At 38.2% G+C, this 18,824-nt stretch overlaps 1 protein-coding gene across 9 annotated transcripts in view; it reads right to left on the bottom strand.

The window, feature by feature from the left end:
- Positions 1-1,779: 1,779 nt before the first annotated feature.
- Positions 1,780-18,824, bottom strand: part of GPBP1 (GC-rich promoter binding protein 1) — an 84,937-nt gene continuing 67,892 nt past the window's right edge. For 8 of the 9 annotated variants that reach the window (XM_054487437.2, XM_054487439.2, XM_054487433.2 and 5 more), the window contains 6 exons: positions 16,045-16,229; positions 15,306-15,446; positions 13,236-13,403; positions 11,099-11,286; positions 4,074-4,176; positions 1,780-2,770 (listed from right to left, as the gene is read on the bottom strand). In XM_054487437.2, the coding sequence (XP_054343412.1) occupies positions 2,612-2,770; positions 4,074-4,176; positions 11,099-11,286; positions 13,236-13,403; positions 15,306-15,446; positions 16,045-16,229 (944 nt within the window). In that variant the 3' untranslated portion in view covers positions 1,780-2,611. The remainder of the gene's footprint in view (positions 2,771-4,073; positions 4,177-11,098; positions 11,287-13,235; positions 13,404-15,305; positions 15,447-16,044; positions 16,230-18,824) is intronic. The other variant, XM_063664834.1, reaches the window with a different exon arrangement.

The raw sequence follows: 18,824 nt of genomic DNA, 5'->3' as shown, positions 1-18,824 counted from the left end.
CAAAAAAGGACAAAGTATTTTGGGGGGAACCAGATCCTTTAACATACTGAATTTTGTTAATATAAATCTGATTAAGTCAAGCTGATTTTAGACTGACACACTATTTCAATTTTAATAGAAATTATCTGCAGAAATTAATATTCTAAATCCTTACACTAAAATCAAGCAAAGTTTTTGAAATGCTATTTAAATCATTACCTTAAGAATTTTGCTCATTAATTACATTTTATACCAAAATAAGGGGGGGGGGGTAGAGAATGAGTGACAGGGACTTAAAAGGAACCAAGAAATTCAGGGGAATAGATTATGTTCACTCAGTTGTAGGTCAAAACACTGTAAACTGTATGTTTTACCTGTGTGTTCAAGTCAATTTATAACTCAATAAAGTGTTAAAAAAGCTGCAGAAAAAATGAGTTTGAAAAAGCCATATTTGCTTTTCAGACTTCCATGGCCTAGTTCTGAGTTCAGCAATTCCACATTAGATCTGTAACTAGTTTCTGTGCTTGTAGGCTCTCTTTAAAACAATATGGTCCAAGCTGTTCATCAGCTGCCAATTATTTAGACAGCAAGCTAAAACTATGTTAAACTTTAACTGTTCTCTTAAATTACATGTATGGCTCCAACCCCTCATAACCAAGCTTATTAATGTCATTAACTTAATGCATAGAATAACCATACCACTGTACTTCACCATATTTATAAGGAGTAAATTACTAAACACATTCCATATCACAATGCATGAAAGCACAATAAACATGAGTTAACTGCTGGTAAATGGGAATTAAGGCAGAAAAAACTGAGTATAATAAAAATGCCAAAAACCAAAATTACAGAATCTTTTCTGCAAGTAGAAAACACAGTAAGGTGGATCTCAAATGTAAACCACATTCCTCAGGTTCCTTCTAGCTTGTTTTTGGAAATACAGGTTGTATCTGATAGATTTCATTAATCTATTAAGCAAATAGTACAATCTAAGAGCCTCAAAGACATTCAATATGTGATACTGATAGCTTTGTCAAAGCATGCTTTACATTCTCCTGTGACTAATTCTAACTACATTTAACTTTAGCTGATTAGATTGAATTGTGACAAATTATATAGTAAAACCTTATTTTAAGTATAAGGTCTATTTAATATTTTATTACCATTCTAACTCTTCCTCAAGTTTTGTGGGAGTGTGCTAGTGTGTTGTTTTTAATTTCCCCGTCACCACCAGTCTCAGTGGGAACAAAAAAAAAAAAATACAGTTTCTGGTGAAAACTGGGGAGTCCAGGTAGGGTATTTATGCAGAAATAGCAAAAACACTGCAGCCATCTGAGAAAACACCGTTTTAAAAAACAACAAACACTTAAGATTAGATCTGACATAAAACCTCAAGTATTTTTGCTCTAAGATTATACTCTTTACAATTAGAATATATTTAAACATAAGGGGGAGCTAAAAGCAAATGGGGGTAAACAAAAAAATCAAAATACAAACATACACAGAAAAATCAAAATACAAACATACACAGAGCCAAAATACTATTTCCGTCAGCAGCAAAACAGAAACAATTCCAAAATTAATGTGCAAATGAAAATAAAGTAGTTAACAGTCATTCATTTAATAAGCTTGTGTATTTGATAAACGCTCAGCTTTCCTTTTCTGACCTCGGAAAAGTAATCACCATCTTTAGTAAGGTATTACTTTTAAAAGTACTACTTTAACAAGTGAATAAAGCATGTTTAGATATGTTTATGTTTAGAAACAATACCTTGAACACTACAGAAAACAACAATATTCTGAAAATCCAGTTTATTTTCCATGTCGTGGACAGATCCAGTCAGTGTGATCAGTTTTTCTGCGTATGTAATAATTTATCAAAATAAGTTTTCTCACAAGACTCTTTTCCATCAACTCTGAAAACCCTGGTCTGACAACATACCCCAATAAAGCTTTTGAAAATCACCTCTTAAAATTTGGAAGAAAATGTGGCAAGTCTTTTCCTGTAACATTTACTGCACTACAAATGGCTAAAGAGCAATTTATGGTTTAAAAGGTGAATAGTACAACAGCTGAGTTCAGGAAACTGTTTTAGTGCACTTTGCTCCAGTTTTAGCCAACATGCTACATTTTCCTTTTTGGTTTTCATTTTGTTTTGTTGTTTTTGGGGGGGAGGAGAGGGGGACCGCACAAAGTGGACTTGAGGATTTCCATTGTACGAAAAAGATATGACTCTGCAAGCAAAACAGTGTAAGCTGCCTTTTTTCTTAAGACCTGGACATTTTAAGACAGAAGCTTTGCAAAACATTACACAATTTTTTATTATTAAATGAGAAAATCTCATTTGTTACATCGTCACATTGCTAGTCAGAGAAATGTTGCAGTGATGAAGAAAGTCAATGTTGGACCAACCCAAGTCCTCATTCCTACAACATTCATTTACAAAGAAATAATGTTCAACACAGCCCAACAAAACATTCTTGGTTTTCTTCATACTGAAGTCCCCCAAAAAATCCTCTTCTAATGGGGTATTTCACTACATAAATTATAGTTCTTCATTTTTACAATTCACCCCAAACTGTATGAGAGATGTATCACACTAAGATTTCTAAAGCTGTTAGGAAATCCTTCACACATCGTCGTCATCTGATGTATCACTGCTACTTGTCTCTGTGTCATCATTCTCAGTTGTGGGTTTGAAAGTGCTGTTCTTCCACGGTCCAAACTTGAAGTCACAGATCAGGCCATTTTTCAAAATACCATTTTTTCTCAGACCATTCTTCTGTAACTAAAATGTTAACAGCAAAATAAATAAATTATCCCTCAAGAGTTACAAACCTACTGTAATAATACAAGCATGAATATAATAAAATTGTATCCTATCCCAAAAACTCCACAAGTAATGATATTTCCGAAAAAATTCTGGATCCAGACAAAGTAGATGTGAGTAATAATTGTCACACTGATTAAGGTACTAAACTTTCCCATATTTTTATTGCCTCAAGTGACAACTGTAATAAATACCTTCAGGGACTTACCAGAATATAATCAGAAACCATTAAGCTGTATCTGTTATTTTTATTATTCTGACCTAAATTAATACACCCCCCCCCCAATCTGCTTTGTTCACAGTTTGTAAAGTAGAATGAGGTATATAAAGTTATAAAATCGTCTCTTGTTTAACCAGAGATGAAGATACTCAGAAAAATACAGTTCTCTATTTCTGAAAATGAGAAATCATAACTAAAAGGTTGGTAATAAATAGGAATTGAGTCAAAAGATCATCAAAGAAGAAAAAAGATAGTTGGCCTAAATTAGAAACAATTTAAAGACAGAAAATAAGCCCAGTGTAGTGGCACAAGCCAGTAGTCCCAGATGCTCAGGAAGCTGAGGCAAGAGTATTGCTTGAGCCCAGAAATTTGGGGATGCAGTGAGCTATGACCAGCCACTGCACTCCAGCCTAGATGACAGAGTGAGACCCCAACTCTTTAAATAAACAAATAACGGATTTGAAAAAAAGCATCTCAACTTCCTGATGCTCTAACAAAAATTCCCTAATACTCTTTCAGAAAGGTAACTAGGGAGACATTAAGCAAGATGTTTTAGAATATGAAATACTCTTGTGCAAGAAAAGGATAAAAGGTGAAGTTACTTAGGAAGTTACTAACACTCTCTACTTCTTATCACTCTTGCTCCTCCCCCAGAAAAGCCAAAAAAAGAAAAAGGTCTGGAAAATGACTAATCATAGACATCATTTACACTAATTCCTAACTATTGCACACCCAATAGTTTAAAGAAGTCACTACTGCAGACTTCTATAAAGTCAATTCAACCAGGTGCAGTGGTTCCTGCCTGTAGTCCCAGTTACTCCAGAGGCTAAGGTTGCAGGATCACTTGGCACCCAGGAGTTCTAGAGGCCAGCTGGACACCATAGCAAAAGCCTGTCCTCCCTCTTCTTTTTTTTTTTTTTAAAGCAATTCTGACCTATCGTGATAAATTCCTAAATCTCCCTCACTCCACGCTTACATATAATTATATTGTTCTAAATAAGGGCAGTTTAAAGTGAAGTTGTATGATTCAGGTTTTCTTACCTGTTCACTAATAACTTGGAATTCTCTCATTTCATCCTCAGTTAAGGGAGCACATGTTTCATCATTTTCACTGTCTTCCTGCCAGCCCATTTCCTTTAACAATCTGAAAAGGAGAGGAAATTAAGTTTAATTTAAAGCTTACACTGAGTAGGACAGTGTCATTTATATTATGTATAAGAAAACACGATCCAGGATCCATTATACAAAGACCCCAAGACACATCAAAAGGATTTTTGAGCTCAGGCTTTGAGTATCTTTCTGAAAATGAATAAACAGGTAAGATTAATAAACTGATATTAAAATTAGAATGAACTCCTTGACTGCTTAATCTTTGGTGTCAAAGGCTCTTCAGGCTGGAAACTTTTAACAGATGTGAAGCGAATCTGCTAAATTCTTATACTAAAAGTAACAGCAATATCACTCCTCTTTTTCTTCAGTACCACCATATTTCTGACTACTCATTAGGTTTTCTACTTGGGCAGTCATGAACAGTGTAGCAATAGCTACTTCAATTGATTGGGAAACTTTCAAGCTTGTTTCTTATATGGCCACATATCTTGTATTGATACGAAAGGGTTTGTTTTTAAAAAATGAAACCCCTAAGTACTTCTGTTACTCCTACAAGGAGTCTTCAAAAAGTTCATAAAAAATGTGTATCATGGAAAAACTATGCAAGAATTTCAAGAAAAAAATTCCGCACCAAAATAAACTTGTACTAACTTGTGATAACATGTTTCAACAGAATCTTGTTTAAGGCACCACAAAGGGTAAGACATCAATTTGGGAAAAGCCCCTATCAGATCAACATGAATTCTGCTAAAATCGAAGCAAGAACAAATACCAAATTTATGGTGAAACTTGGGTGGAAGAATAATGAAATCACTGATGCTTTACGAAAAGTTTATGGGGACAATACCCCAAGGAAACAAGAAATTTCAAATAGATAACTCATTTTAAGAAAAGAGGTGATTCTGAAGATGAAGCCCTCACAGAAGCAGCAGCAGATCATCCCCATCAATTGACAAGGAAAAAATTAATCTTGTTAGTGCCCTAACTGAAGAGGACTGACGATTAACAACAGAAACAGCCAACACCACAGACAAGACATCTCACTTGGTTCAGCTTACATAATTCTGAATGAAAAAGTTGAATAATTTCCACTCAATGTGTGCCCAGATCATCTGCAGACAAAAATAGAGCTTTCAATGGAAAGTTTAAAAAAGTGGGATCAAGATTCTGAAGCATTTCTTCAAAGAACTGCACACGGCTTTACCAGTATGATCCAGAAGACAAATCACAGTCAAAGCACTAGCTACCAAGAAGTGGAAGTGATCCGCTCAAAGCAAAAGAGGACCAGTCAAGAGCAAAGGTCACGGCAACAGTTGTTTGGAAGGGATAAAGAACAGTAACATCTGCTTATTATGAGAGTGTATTGAGAAGGAAAGCTAAAGCTTTAGCAGAAAAATGCCTGGGAAAGCTTCACCAGACAGTCCTTAACCACAATACTCCTGCTCATTCCTCTCATCAAACAAGGGCACCTTTGCAAAGTTTCAATGGGAAATCATTAGGCATCCACCTTTCAGTCCTGATTTGGCTCCTTCTGACTTCGTTTCCTAATCTTAAATTTTAGAGGGGGCCCATTTTTCTTCAGTTAGTGTAAAAAAGACAGCACTGACATGGTTAAACTGCCAGGGCCCTCAGTTCTTCAGGGATGATCTAAATGACTGGTATCACTGCTTACAAAAGGGTCTTGAACTTGATGGAGTTATGTTGAAAAACAGAGTTAATAGTTTTTATCATTTAATTACATTGTTCCACAAACGTTTAAGTCCCCTCTTATTTACACCTACTCATCTTTTAACTTGTGCCTGCTACATGTTAGCTGCTTATAGACTTTTAGACCGAATTTTTTCAAAGAGTCTCACAGAATATCTGAGACCTTGAATAAAACGTAACATGATATCCACATTTTACAGATGAACAATCAAGATCATATAAGTAAAATAACTTGCTTACTTGATGGCAAAGACAAATAGAATTTTGGTTTTCTGTCTCCCAAATTAGTATGTATTGCACAGCACCTTGTTACCTTGTTGCTTCTGAACAAAAATATCACAGTCAGTATTAATCATTTCTTCTTTCATTCCTTTTAGCCACGACTTCTTCCAGTGCACTATCTTTACTCTTTAATCTGGATGGCCTCCTTTTGGAATAGCATTTCCATTCACTTTTACCATTCAATGCCACCTAATACAGAGACTATTAAATCTAGACTAGCAAAACAACCTAACTGCTCTTTTGCTGGATCCAAATTTTTACCTGTTTTACTTTTAAAAACTGAATCGTAACTAAGCAATAATGCAGATGGAAAAAACTATCAACTATTATGAAAGAGAATATAACAGAAGGCAAGTATTTCTACTTCTCCACCAGAGGCTGTAGCTTTTAACTGTTCCTGAAATGCTTTCAAAATAATCTAGCCGAGCATAGTGGCTCACGCCTGTAATTTCAGCACTTTGAGAGACCGAGGTGGGAGGATCACTTGAGCCCAGGAGTTAAGACCAGCCTGGGCAACAAAGTGAGACTCCATTTCTACAAAAAAAAAAAAAAGAAAAAAGAAAAACAATCTGTGTTTCCCCCATAAACATACAAACATGTGCCACATAACTATATTTTGGTCAGACAACTGCACATATGATGCATAATCCCATGAGACTGTAATACCATTTTCTTACTGTACCTTTGCATATGTTTAGATATGCTTAGATATACAAATACATACCACTGTATTATGATTACAAATACTATACAATATTCAGTAGAGTAACATGCTATACAGGTTTGTAGCCTAGAAATAAGTCTATACCATATAGCCTAGTTAGGTAGTAGGTTATACTATCTAGTTTGTGTAAGTACACTCTGTGAGTTTCATGCCATGACAAAATCACCTAACGACATATTTCTCAGAATATATCCCTGTCATTAAGCAATGCATGACTGACTATATTACTGTAACCCTTATCTGTACTTTGCTTTTTCATTTAAATTATTCCTTCCCACTCTCCTTCAAACTACTGCCAAATCATCCTGATACCAGTTTCACAACTACCATCCTCTAATAAACATTTTCGGTGGCTTCTCACTTTCTAAAGAACAAACTCCTTAACTGTGTTTGTGCCATGGTCACAAATTCAAATTCCTCAGTAGAGAAAATCTAGGATTAGAAGTTAGAAGACCTGGGTCACAGTTCCTACTGTATCACAAATCAAGTATAAGACATCTCTAAAGTCCTGCCTTTTCAATATGATCTTCAACTTCAGTGAGTAAATTGCCCGCTTGTGTCAAAATATCCCACTCAACACCCTTAAAACAAACTAGGTATATACACCATTCTAACCATGTCTTTACATCCCTTCTTTTTCCAAAATACTATCTAGCACGCTTGCCCTTATTTATGTCTAACCCTTTCAAGATTTAATTCAGGTCCCAATTAAATCTTTCTGACTAGGGCCAGGTGTGATGGTTCATGCCTGTAATCCCAGCAATTCAAGAGGCCAGGGCAGGAGGATTACTTGAGGCTAGGAGCTCAAGACCAGCCTGAGATATAGTGAGAACATGTCTCTAAAAAATAAATATTTATACAAATAACTATTTTGAAAAGAAAGAAAGAAACCTCTGACTGGTACCCAAGTCATAATGATCTCTATCCCCAAACCCTCTGAATTTCTTTGGCATTTACTTCCACTAATTTGGTGCTTGCTTAAACAAGCTGACAACTGTATCCCTTTGATGTTGAGGCTACCCTCAATACCCTGATAAAGTTGCTAAAACTTGACAATAAAACTAAGAATGATCTATGTGCCTCAGTATTGAATATTTCATATTTTAATATTTGAAAAGAATTATCCTTAAAAAACTTATCACTGGCCAGGCGCAGTGGCTCACGCCTGTAATCCCAGCACTTTGGGAGGCCAAGGCGGTGGATCACCTGAGGTCAGGAGTTCAAGACCAGCCTGGCCAACATGGTGAAACCTCGTCTCTATTAAAAATACAAAAAATTAGCTAGGCGTTGTGGCGGGTGCCTGTAATCCCAGCTATTCCAGGAGGCCGAGGCAGGAGAATCACTTGAACCCGGGAGGTGGAGGTTGTAGTGAGCAGAGGTCATGCCACTGTGCTCCAGCCCGTGTGACAAGAGTGAAACTCCATCTCAAAAAAAAAAAAACAAAAACTATCACTGCCCCATATTATTAAATTCAACTAATATGAGTATTTATATGTATATAACTTAAGAAGTCACAAAGTTTACAGAAAATATGAAGCAATGGAAAAGAAGTAACATTCCATTTTGACAGGGAAAAAACCCCTAAAATCTAAAAGAAGCCATTAACTCTCTTAGAGAGGGGAAAATGAATGCATTTAACAAATTTAAGCAAAGTAATGTGCCAAGCACCATTCTAGGTGCTAGATGCAATAGTGAACAAGATGGATAAAATGTTCGGCCTCCTGTAGCTTATATTCTCAATAAAAATAGAAGCTGAAATTATAAATAAATTCCACAAAAGTTATCCAAGAGGAGATATAACCCAGTTTTCCACTGTCTTAGAATTAAATGAGGTTCTAGAAGAACTGGCAAAAAGTCAACTCAATCAACTGGGCTGTTAATAATGTAACTTAGCCCTAAGCTTGCTCTTAGAAGATGTAAGACTTTTTAAGTTAAAAAAAAAAAAAAAAATCAGTTTATACAAAGCAATTACAGAATAATAATATGATAATCTAAGGGTATAAACTATTAACTTCCTTTGCTTTCGTAGTTTTCCAATCCCTTAGTTATGCCGAGCCATGTGGTTATTTAAGGAATACAGTAAGGGTATGTCATTTCTGCAAAAATACCTGCTTTTAACTACAAAAAAACAAAAATAAATTGTAGATATGAATACTCTTCAATTCTAAGACTAAACCACTTCAGAGATCACTATTTTTTAAAACGCTTTAGACTATACTGATGGAAGCAAAAAGTGCTGTTAATAGTTTACAGCAGGCTGGAAGCGGTGGCTCAAGACTGTAATCCTAGCACTTTGGGAGGCTGAGGCAGGTGGATCACTTGAGGTCAGGAATTCGAGACCAGCCTGGCCAACATGGTGAAATCCCATCTCTACTAAAAGACAAAAATTAGCCAGGCGTGGTGGCATGTGCCTGTATTCTCAACTACTGAGGAGGCTGAAGCACAAGAATCTCTGGAACCCAGGAGGTGAGGTGGCAGTGAGCCAAGATCACGCCACTGAACTCCAGCCTGGGCGACAGAGCGAGACCTGTCAAAAAAAAAAAAAAAAAAAAAAAAAAAAATTTACAATAAAAACTAAATTACTGGCTGGGCACTGTGGCTCATGCCTGTACTCCTAGCACTTTGGGAGGGAGAGAGGGGAGGATCGCTTCAGCTCAAGAGTTTGAGACTAGCCTACACAACATAGTGAAATCCTCATCTCTACAAAAAATACAAAATTTAGCTGGGTATGGCGGTGCACACCTGTGGTCCCAGCTACTTGGTAGGCTGAGGTGGGGGGATCACTTGAGCCTGGGAGACAGAGATTACAGTGAGCTAATACCACACCACTGCACTCCAGCCTGGGTGACAGAGTGAGACACTGTCTCAAAAAACAAATTACATATTGGGACAATTCGCTATCCACGTGGGAAAGGATGAATCTGGACTCCTACCTCACATCATCCAGAAAACCTGCATAAACCATACAAGGAAAAAAATGAACTACATCAAAATTAAAACTTTCTGCCCTTCAATAGGTACCACTGAAGCCGTGCATGGTGGTGCAAGCCTGTAATCCCAGCTACTCAGGAGGATCACTTGAGACCAGTCTGGGCAACACAGAAAGACCTCATTTCAAAAGGTGCCTGTGGGGGTGGGGTGGGGTGGGGGTGGGGGTGGGGGTGGGGGTGGGGGTAGGTGGGAGGTGGTTGCACTACCGAGAGAATGAAAAAAGTCACAGAATGGGAGAAATTATCTGCCAATCATATATGAGACTTATACACAAATATATAAAGAACTCTTACAACTTAGTAAGAAAATGTAATTTTTAAATGAGCAAAGTATTTATACAGTTATTTCTCTCCAAAGAGGATAAATGGCCAATAAGCACATTAAAAAAAACTCAATACTATTAGTCATTAGGGAAATCATACTTCACACCCACTAGAATGACCGTAATCAAAGATAGATGGTACCAAGTGTTGGTAAGAAATCATACCACAAAAAGAAATCATACTTCATACCCACTAGAATGACTATAATCAAAGATAAGATGGTACCATGTGTTGGTAAGAATGTGGAGAAACTAGAACCTTCTATACTGCTGATGAGGAAGTAAAATGACATAGTCATTTTGGAAAATAGTTTGTCAGTTCCTAAAAATGTGAAACACAGAGCTATCATATGTCCCAGCAATTCAACTCCTAGGTATCTACCCAACAGAAATAAAAACATATCCACACAAGAACTTATATATGAATGTTCACAGCAGCATTATCCAAAATGTCAAAAAGTAGATTGGACTAGAGCCTACTGTTAAAAAAAAAAAAAAAGAGGTGGAAACAACTAATATTAATCAACTGATGAACAAAAAAGGAGTATAGTCATATAGTGTACTATTCATCAATAAAAAAGGAACAAAGTACTGACGTGCTTACAATGCAAATAAAACTTGAAAATATTATACTTAATGAAAGAAGCTAGACATCAAAAATCACATACTATATTATTCCACTTATATAAGATACATATACAAGGCAAATCTATAGAAAGAATAGCAGCTGTCTAGGACAGAGTGCAAATGAAAAATAAATGCAAATGAACAAAGGGCTACTTTGAATATATTAAAAATCATCTGTATATCATAATGGGTGAAATTTATGGCATAAGTTGTATTTCAATAAACCTGTTAAATCACATACAAACTCTGTAATATTGAAATCTCGAATACAGAAAATGCTGAGGAAAAAGTACAAATACTAGCCTGTGTTCTGCCTCAAGTGAACTTGAAAGAACATCAGTTTGCGGGAAGGTTGAAGACCGAATGATCTGCTGGGAAATCACCGAGGCATTGCCATTCTCTTGAGGAATTTCATTTTCATCGAAGTTTCGGTTTATATCCCTTTCTTGGTGAGTACTATTGCTGTTATGTAAATTAAATGAGTCGTCATCCTGATTTTTAGAGAGTTAAAAAAAAAAAAAAAAAGAATGAGTTCTAAAGAATACAGTTATCAAAAACTTTTAATAGATCCTAACTAAGCTTCCATTGAAAATACATAAATGTGGCCAGGCACAGTGGCTCACCACTGTAATCCTAGCACTTTGGAATGCCAAGGCAGGTGGATCATCTGAGGTCAGGAGTTCACAACGAGCCTGGCCAAAATGGTGAAACCCCGTCTCTACTAAAAATACAAAAAAATTAGCTGGGTGTGGTGATACACGCCTGTAGTCCTAGCTGCTTGGGAGGCTGTGGCAGGAGAATTGCTTGAACCTAGGAGGCAGAGGTTGCAGTGAGCCAAGATCATGCCATTGTACACTGTACTCCAGACAAGAGCAAAACCCTATCTAAAAAAAAAAAAAAAAAACCAACAACCGTAAATGTAATACTTATAATTGTTAAATTTAGGAATGGAAAATTAAGCCAGGATGGATATCCAAAGCTTTCTTACCCTAAGTATTCATATCTATACAACAAAGGCAAAACTAAAACCACAAAGGCAGGCAAGATGGGAGAAGCAAAAGAAAGCAGATATAAACAAGAATGCTTTTTAAATGTATTTTTCCACAGAAACTATAGAATGAAGCAAATCTACTTTAGAAATGAAGTCATGGCCAGGCCCAGTGGCTCACGCCTGTAATCCCAACACTTTGGGAGGCCAAGGCAGGCAGATCACCTGAAGTCAGGAGTTCATGATCAGTCTGGCCAACATGGTGAAACCCCGTCTCTACAAAAAATGAAAAAATTAGCCAGACGTACAAAAAATACAAAAATTAGCCAGTGTGGTGGTACATGCCTACATTCCCAGCTACCAGGAAGGCTGAGGAACAAGAATTGCTTGAACCTGGGAAGCGGAGGTTGTAGTAGCCCAAGATGATGCCATTGCACTCCAGCTTGGGTGACAGAGTGAGACTTTGTCTCAAATGGGGGGGAAGGAGGGGAGGGGGAGGGGGAAGGAGGGGAGGGGGAGGGGGAAGGAGGGGAGGGGGAGGGGGAAGGAGGGGAAGGGGAGGAGAGGGGAAGGGGAGGAGGAGGGAAGGGGGGAGGAGGGGAGGAGGGAAGGAGGCAGAGAGGAAAGGAGGGGGAAGGAGGGGGAGGGGGAGAGGGAAGGGGGGAGGAGGGGGAGAGGGAAGGGGGAGGAGAGGGAGGGGGGAGAGGAAAGGAGGGGGAGGAGAGGGAAGGAGGGGGATGAGGGGGAGGGGGAGGGGGGAGGGGAAAGAGGGGAAGGGGAGGCAGAAGGGCAAGGAGGGGGGAAGGGGAGGGGGAGGGGGAGGGGGAAGGGGAGGGGGAAGGGGAGGGGGAGGGGGAAGGGGAGGGGGAGGGGGAAGGGGAGGGGGAAGGGGAGGGGGAGGGGGAAGGGGAGGGGAAAGGGGAGGGGGAGGGGGAAGGGGAGGGGGAAGGGGAGGGGGAGGGGGAGGGGGAGGGGGAGGGGGGAGGGGGAGGGGGGAAGGGGGAAGGGGAGGGGGAAGGGGAAGAGGGAAGGGGAGGGGGAAGAGGAAGGGGAAGGGGAGGGGGAGGGGGAAGGGGAAAAGGGGAGGGGAAGGGGGAAAGGGGAGGGGGAGGGGGAGGGGGAGAGGGGGAGAGGGGGAGGGGGAGGGGGAGGGGGGAGGGGGAGAGGGGGAGGGGGGGAGGGGGAGAGGGGGAGGGGGAGAGGGGGAGGGGGAGAGGGGGAGGGGGAGGGGGAGGGGGAGGGGGAGGGGGAGGGGGAGGGGGGAAGGGGGAGGTAAGGGGGGAGAGGAGAAGAGGAGAGGGGAGGAGAGAAATCAAGTCATTATTTATGCAAATGGCTTTCCAAGTTTCTTTCCAAGGAGATGATTCAAATGTATTCCAAGGTCCTAAAACATGCTCAAATATTTCAATGACATATCAATGTCAAATCAAGTATTGCTATAAATTCAATTACCTTCTCTGAGCCAGCACGGCTTTCATCCTCATGTTCCTCTTCTACTCTGTCTCTTTTCAATGCTTTCAAAAATTCACTCTTCTTATCAGTGCGCATTCGTGTCAGTTTGGTTAGACGAGGCTGCTGATTAAGTTTGTCAACAGGAGAAGAGGAATTTGAGCGATTACACTAAGAGGAAATTCAGAAATACTGATAAATATGTAGCCAAGGAATCAATGTCAACATAAAATTCACTACTTCCACAGCTTCCTATTTTACCTTTATTCACAAAACAAAATTGATTATAATGTCTATGTTAAAGTCTAGTTCTCTCTATCCCTGTTTTTTCTCCTACTTAATGAGTCAACAAAAGAATTTTCTCATCCCACAAACAATGAAGGTCTAATAATACTCAGAACTATGATTCTAAATTAGGTGTCTAAATATTATTTTATAAATGCATACTAGAATTGTTTAACTTTTCTATAATACACAGAAGAGCAGCTTTTCAAACTGTTTTACACAGAGTTCTAGAGTTCAGTAACAGCTCCAATAAAATCTATTTTATAATTATTTATACACATACATAGGGTTTATCAGAGTGGATTTCACCTGGGAAAATGTGAGACAGCAGGGAGGAGGGGAGAAAGAATCCTTTTGTTTTTGGTTCTTTGGTGTTTTGACAGTGGAACACAAAACAGAATGTTAAAACTCTGTGTCAGACAGATTATTAGTCACGGAAACAAACCATAATAATGCTTACTTGTTGGCATTAATGTTGTATATTATAACTAATCTTAGCAGAATTAACCAGCTAGGAATGCTAGTCCTTCCCTCAAAGCTCAAAAATTCTGTGTCTGAGATCATAAATAAAAAATAGTATATGAGGGGTTCCAATACAGTACCCAAAGCAATTTCAGGTATAATAATATAAGTGTTATGGGTGTCCTTTGACACTAGACTGGTCAGAGAACTCTCTGTTCTGGGTTTCTCAAAACCTTGATCAAATGAGAAAGAAATACCTGAACTACCAGGAACTCACAGTCAGTACAGTAACAATACATACCTTTCTCTTGTTCCTCCTTTCCCCCCAATCAGTGTTAACAGTAATAAAATGTCCATCATCCCCAAAAGAAGACATTATACAATACAAATCCTCATTAGTTAAGTTCAATCCTACAACATAACTATCACAAGTATCAAATAACATTGCAATTTTCATAATTATTTTCTTAGAAATTACTCTTGGTCCAGGTGCGGTGGCTCATGCCTGTAATCCCAGGAACTGGGAAGCTGACGAGAGAGGATCACTTGACACCAGGAGTTTGAGACCAGCCTGGACAACATAGAAAGATCCTCGTCTCTACAAAAAGTAAAAAATTAGCTGGCCCAGTGGCAAGCACCTGTAGTCCTAGACAATCAGGAAACTAAGATGGGAAGATTGCTTGAGCCCAGGAGATCAAGGCAGCAATGAGCCACAAATGAGCCACTGTACTCCAGCCTGAGCAACAGAGACCCTGTCCCTCCTACCACCCCCCAAAAAATTATTCTTTGTTTATTAGGATGTTTGGAACTCCCCCCTCCCCCCATCCCCACTCCACCACCACTTTTGAGACACGGTCTCACTCTGTTGCCCAGGCTTGAGTACAGTGGCACAATCACAGCTTGCTGCAGCCTTGACATTCCCAGGCTCAGGTGTTCCTCCCACATTAGCCTCCCAAGATCTGGGACCACAGGCACATACCACCATGCCCAGCTATTTTTTTAAGTAGAAACAGGGTTTCACCATATTGCTGAGGCTGGTCTGAAATTCCTGGGCTCAAGTGATCCTCCTGTCCCACTTTCCAAAACGTTGGGATTATAGGAATGAGCTACCACACCCAGCTGGGAATTTTCATTGAAAATATTTTAAATGATTCCTACTTTCCCAAAGTGCAAAACTGGTTAACAAATGAAGTATATGAATCCAGTTTTCTGAAGGAATGAAACTCTTTTTAATGTATTCATTTAATGAATTTCTACCTTTTATTCACTGTTAAATTATCATAATTAAAATGTTACATTCCTCAAATGTAATTTTTAATGTCATACCTCTTTCACTGAATTTGTTGATGGACTAAAGTTCTTGGCAGTTGATTTAAAAGCATTAAAGTTGCCAACACCAAATGTGGACTCATGAGGGAAAGAAGTTCCAACTTTATTTTCTTTTGTTTGGCTTTTCCATTGTGTAGGCTAAAGAAAAACACACAAACATTAACGGCTATCAAAAACAGGTTACAGGAGAAAGACAAAAACAGTGAACATTATAAAACAAAAATTACTACACTAGGCTCATGGAAACAATTATTTTTGTATCACACTGCATTATTCCTACATAGTTCTCTGTCCCTTTCTTTTTCAACAAATAAAATAAAAACTGAACATTTAGGTATCTAACTAAATTGCTATTTTTCCAAAGCTACATAAACATAAAGTTGCTTTTCTTTCACTTGAGAATAAGAAACATGTAAGTTTCCAAAACCTAAAACTGAGCACCAGGTAAAACAGCATTATATATTATCATTAAGCAAATATATCACAAATACATCTAGCAAAAAAAAAAAAAAAATTGTAAGTTTCACTTAGTACTGCTAAAACAATAAAACCACACACATGCATACACCATATCAAAGATAATTAAGAGCACATATGGGTCAACTCTTGCCACCTAGAACTCAGCACCCCACGAAGTACCTCCCCATACACACTTTAAATTCTTTAACATTTTCCCCCATAGTACATAAATTGGTTATCAACTCAAAATTTACATTTGTGGTAATTTAGAACTTACTTTTGTAGGTGGAGCAGCAGGTTTAGGGACTAAACCTTTATAAACACTTGGACCAGTTCCATTCTTAACTGGCTGTGACGGAAGATTTCCTACTACTGGGAATCCAGATAGCTGTAAGTCTTTTGTATTACCTTTCTTAATGACCAGCATCCTTGGAGCTCTAGATTTAGGATTCGGAGGATATTCTGCATAAATAAAGCACGACCACGAGTCACTCACAATTTCAAATTTTAGTATAGAATAAAACCACCAAAAGAACAGTATATTCCAAATTTTTTTTTTTTAAAACTAACAGCTGCCTCCTGGGTAAAATAACTAAACTAAAAAAGTACAAATATATTCCAACTGAACAAGTAACGCTAAAACATTATCCCACAGAATATAGAAAGAATTGGGCAATGTCAAGTAGTACAGATAAATTCTGCTACATAGTGGCTCAGAATGTTAAAACCAAGACAAATTATATTTTAACATGCCTTGCATTAACTACAAAAAATTGCAAATTTCAACCTAATGACTCTCAAGATTTAGAATATAAAATACATTTCTATTTTCCCTTCCCCATTTGAAGAGGATTAAAATTTCAATTTTTTCATTCTTTTTACTCCACTTACAAAGTTATCACCAGTAAGCAAGAAATTACATTCCTTTTATTTCTAAATACTTATGACTAACAGAGAATTCTATTTCACAATATCAATTCATTCACGTATTTATTGACCATTTATCTACACTCAAAGCATTATATGAATGGAGAACAACCAACTCAATCCTGATTTCTGAAGATAAATACTACGAATAATTGCTAAAGGCAGACTTTTCTCAAGACTACTGCAGTTGCCAAAAATAACTACTATTCCTATAATTTAATCAATGTGTGTGTAATCAAACAGACGTTGCAGTGAAGTCTTTCTTCCCTTACAAAAACTGTTAAAAGCATCAGTTTCATAGCTGGAAAGTTTAGAATAAATTAAGTTCTCCACATTAAATAAGATCATGTGAATTAGTGAGCTGGGTAGATATCTGTAATGATTCCCTCCTCAAAAACTAAATCAAGCTTCCTCATGGATCATCTCAAAACCCAAAACTAAATATGGACTTCTAGGGAAACCCGGAGGGACTCTCCAGTTCATGGGAGGATTCAAGCTCTTCAAAAGATAAAGCCAGTATGGTGCTTCACCTATTGAAATTCTAAAGGATAAAAAGAACAAGGGCTTACAATAATCTGAGAAAAGGTTCATCTTTCCAAAAATTAAACACATGTTGGCTTACTAGGGTAAAGATTCAAACTTCCTGACAGTCTAAGAAAAGCCCAATATAAAGGGCTAAAAAAGACATCTTCTGGCACACAAAAACACACAAAGTATTACTACCAAAGTATAGCTTTTCTGATACTACACAATAAAGTTAACAAAACAACAACGAATAAAGATCTCAAACAGGCTGCACGTGGTGGCTTAAGCCTGTAGACCCTGCACTTTGGGAGGTGAGGCGGGCAGACCATGAGGTCCAGAGTTCAAGACCAGCCTGGCCAACATGGTGAAACCCTGTCTCTACTAAAAATACAAGCAGACCATGAGGTCAGGAGTTCAAGACCAGCCTGGCCAACATGGTGAAACCCCGTCTCTACTAAAAATACAAAAAGGAATTAGCGGGGCGTGTTGGCACGTGCCTATAATCCCAGCTACTCGGGAGGCTGAGGCAGGAGAATCACTTCAACCCGGGAGGCAGAGGTTGCAGTAAGCCGAGATCACGCCACTGCACTCCAGCCTGGGCGACAGAGCAAGACTCCATCTCAAAAACAAAACAAAACAAAACAAAACAAAGATCTCAAACAAAGAATAGTAAATAATATTAGGATTGTACTCAACAATGTAAGATTTCCAATTATTTTTGGTAAATAGATGATAATGGCATGGATAAAGTATAAAAAAAATTCTTGACATTAATAAAATGTGAGAGAAAAATCTTAGCATGTAACTCAAAATCTAAACTGAGTAAAGCCCAGGAATCTGAGGAATGATCAGTGCTACAAAATGTGAAAGCTAATCTCATCTGAGAGGAATCCAGGTGTTAAAGCGGGGCAGTTCTATCACTATACTACAACTAAGTTTAAACATGGCTAACAGAGACTTCTAGTTCAATGTGGCTAAGCATACAAGTTTATCTTCTTCTAGATTCTCATATTAAAATTACTATAAGACAGGAAACCAAACACAACTATATAAAATAGGAGTACGGTCATCAGCAAGAAAATGATTTCAACACACATTTCTAGAGAAGCAAATTAAAAGTTTCAATTTAGAGTGTACACAAAGGAACCTAACAGCTGAGGAGGACCTAACCTACCATATAGAGCCTCAAAGAGATCGGGACTTGAAAATGCCAGATATGGCAGAAGGCAGAAATTCAACTTTGACAGATAAAAATATAATAATTCAAGAAAAGATCCTTACTAATTCTAAAGAATGTACTTTAGGCAGAAGGAAAATGATCCAATGTGGAAAGCTGAAGATATAAGAAGAAATAAAAATTTTTATAAATATGAAGGTATCAGATTCAGGAAGTAGGCTGGTTGTGGTGGCTCATGCCTGTAATCCCAGCACTTTGGGAGACCAGGGTGGGAGGACTGCTTGAGTCCAGGAGTCCAAGACCAGCCTGGGCAATATAGTGAAACTCTGTCTCTACAAAAAAATTTTTTTTAATTAGCCAGACACAGTGATGTGCACCTGCAGTCTCTGCTACTTGGGGGGCTGACATAGAAGAATCCCTTGAGCCCA

The sequence above is a fragment of the Pongo pygmaeus genome, chromosome 4 (assembly GCF_028885625.2).
Source record: "Pongo pygmaeus isolate AG05252 chromosome 4, NHGRI_mPonPyg2-v2.0_pri, whole genome shotgun sequence".
NCBI lineage: Eukaryota > Metazoa > Chordata > Mammalia > Primates > Hominidae > Pongo > Pongo pygmaeus.
Note: the sequence above shows the minus strand (reverse complement) of the source record. Positions and strands in the feature narration are given on the sequence as shown.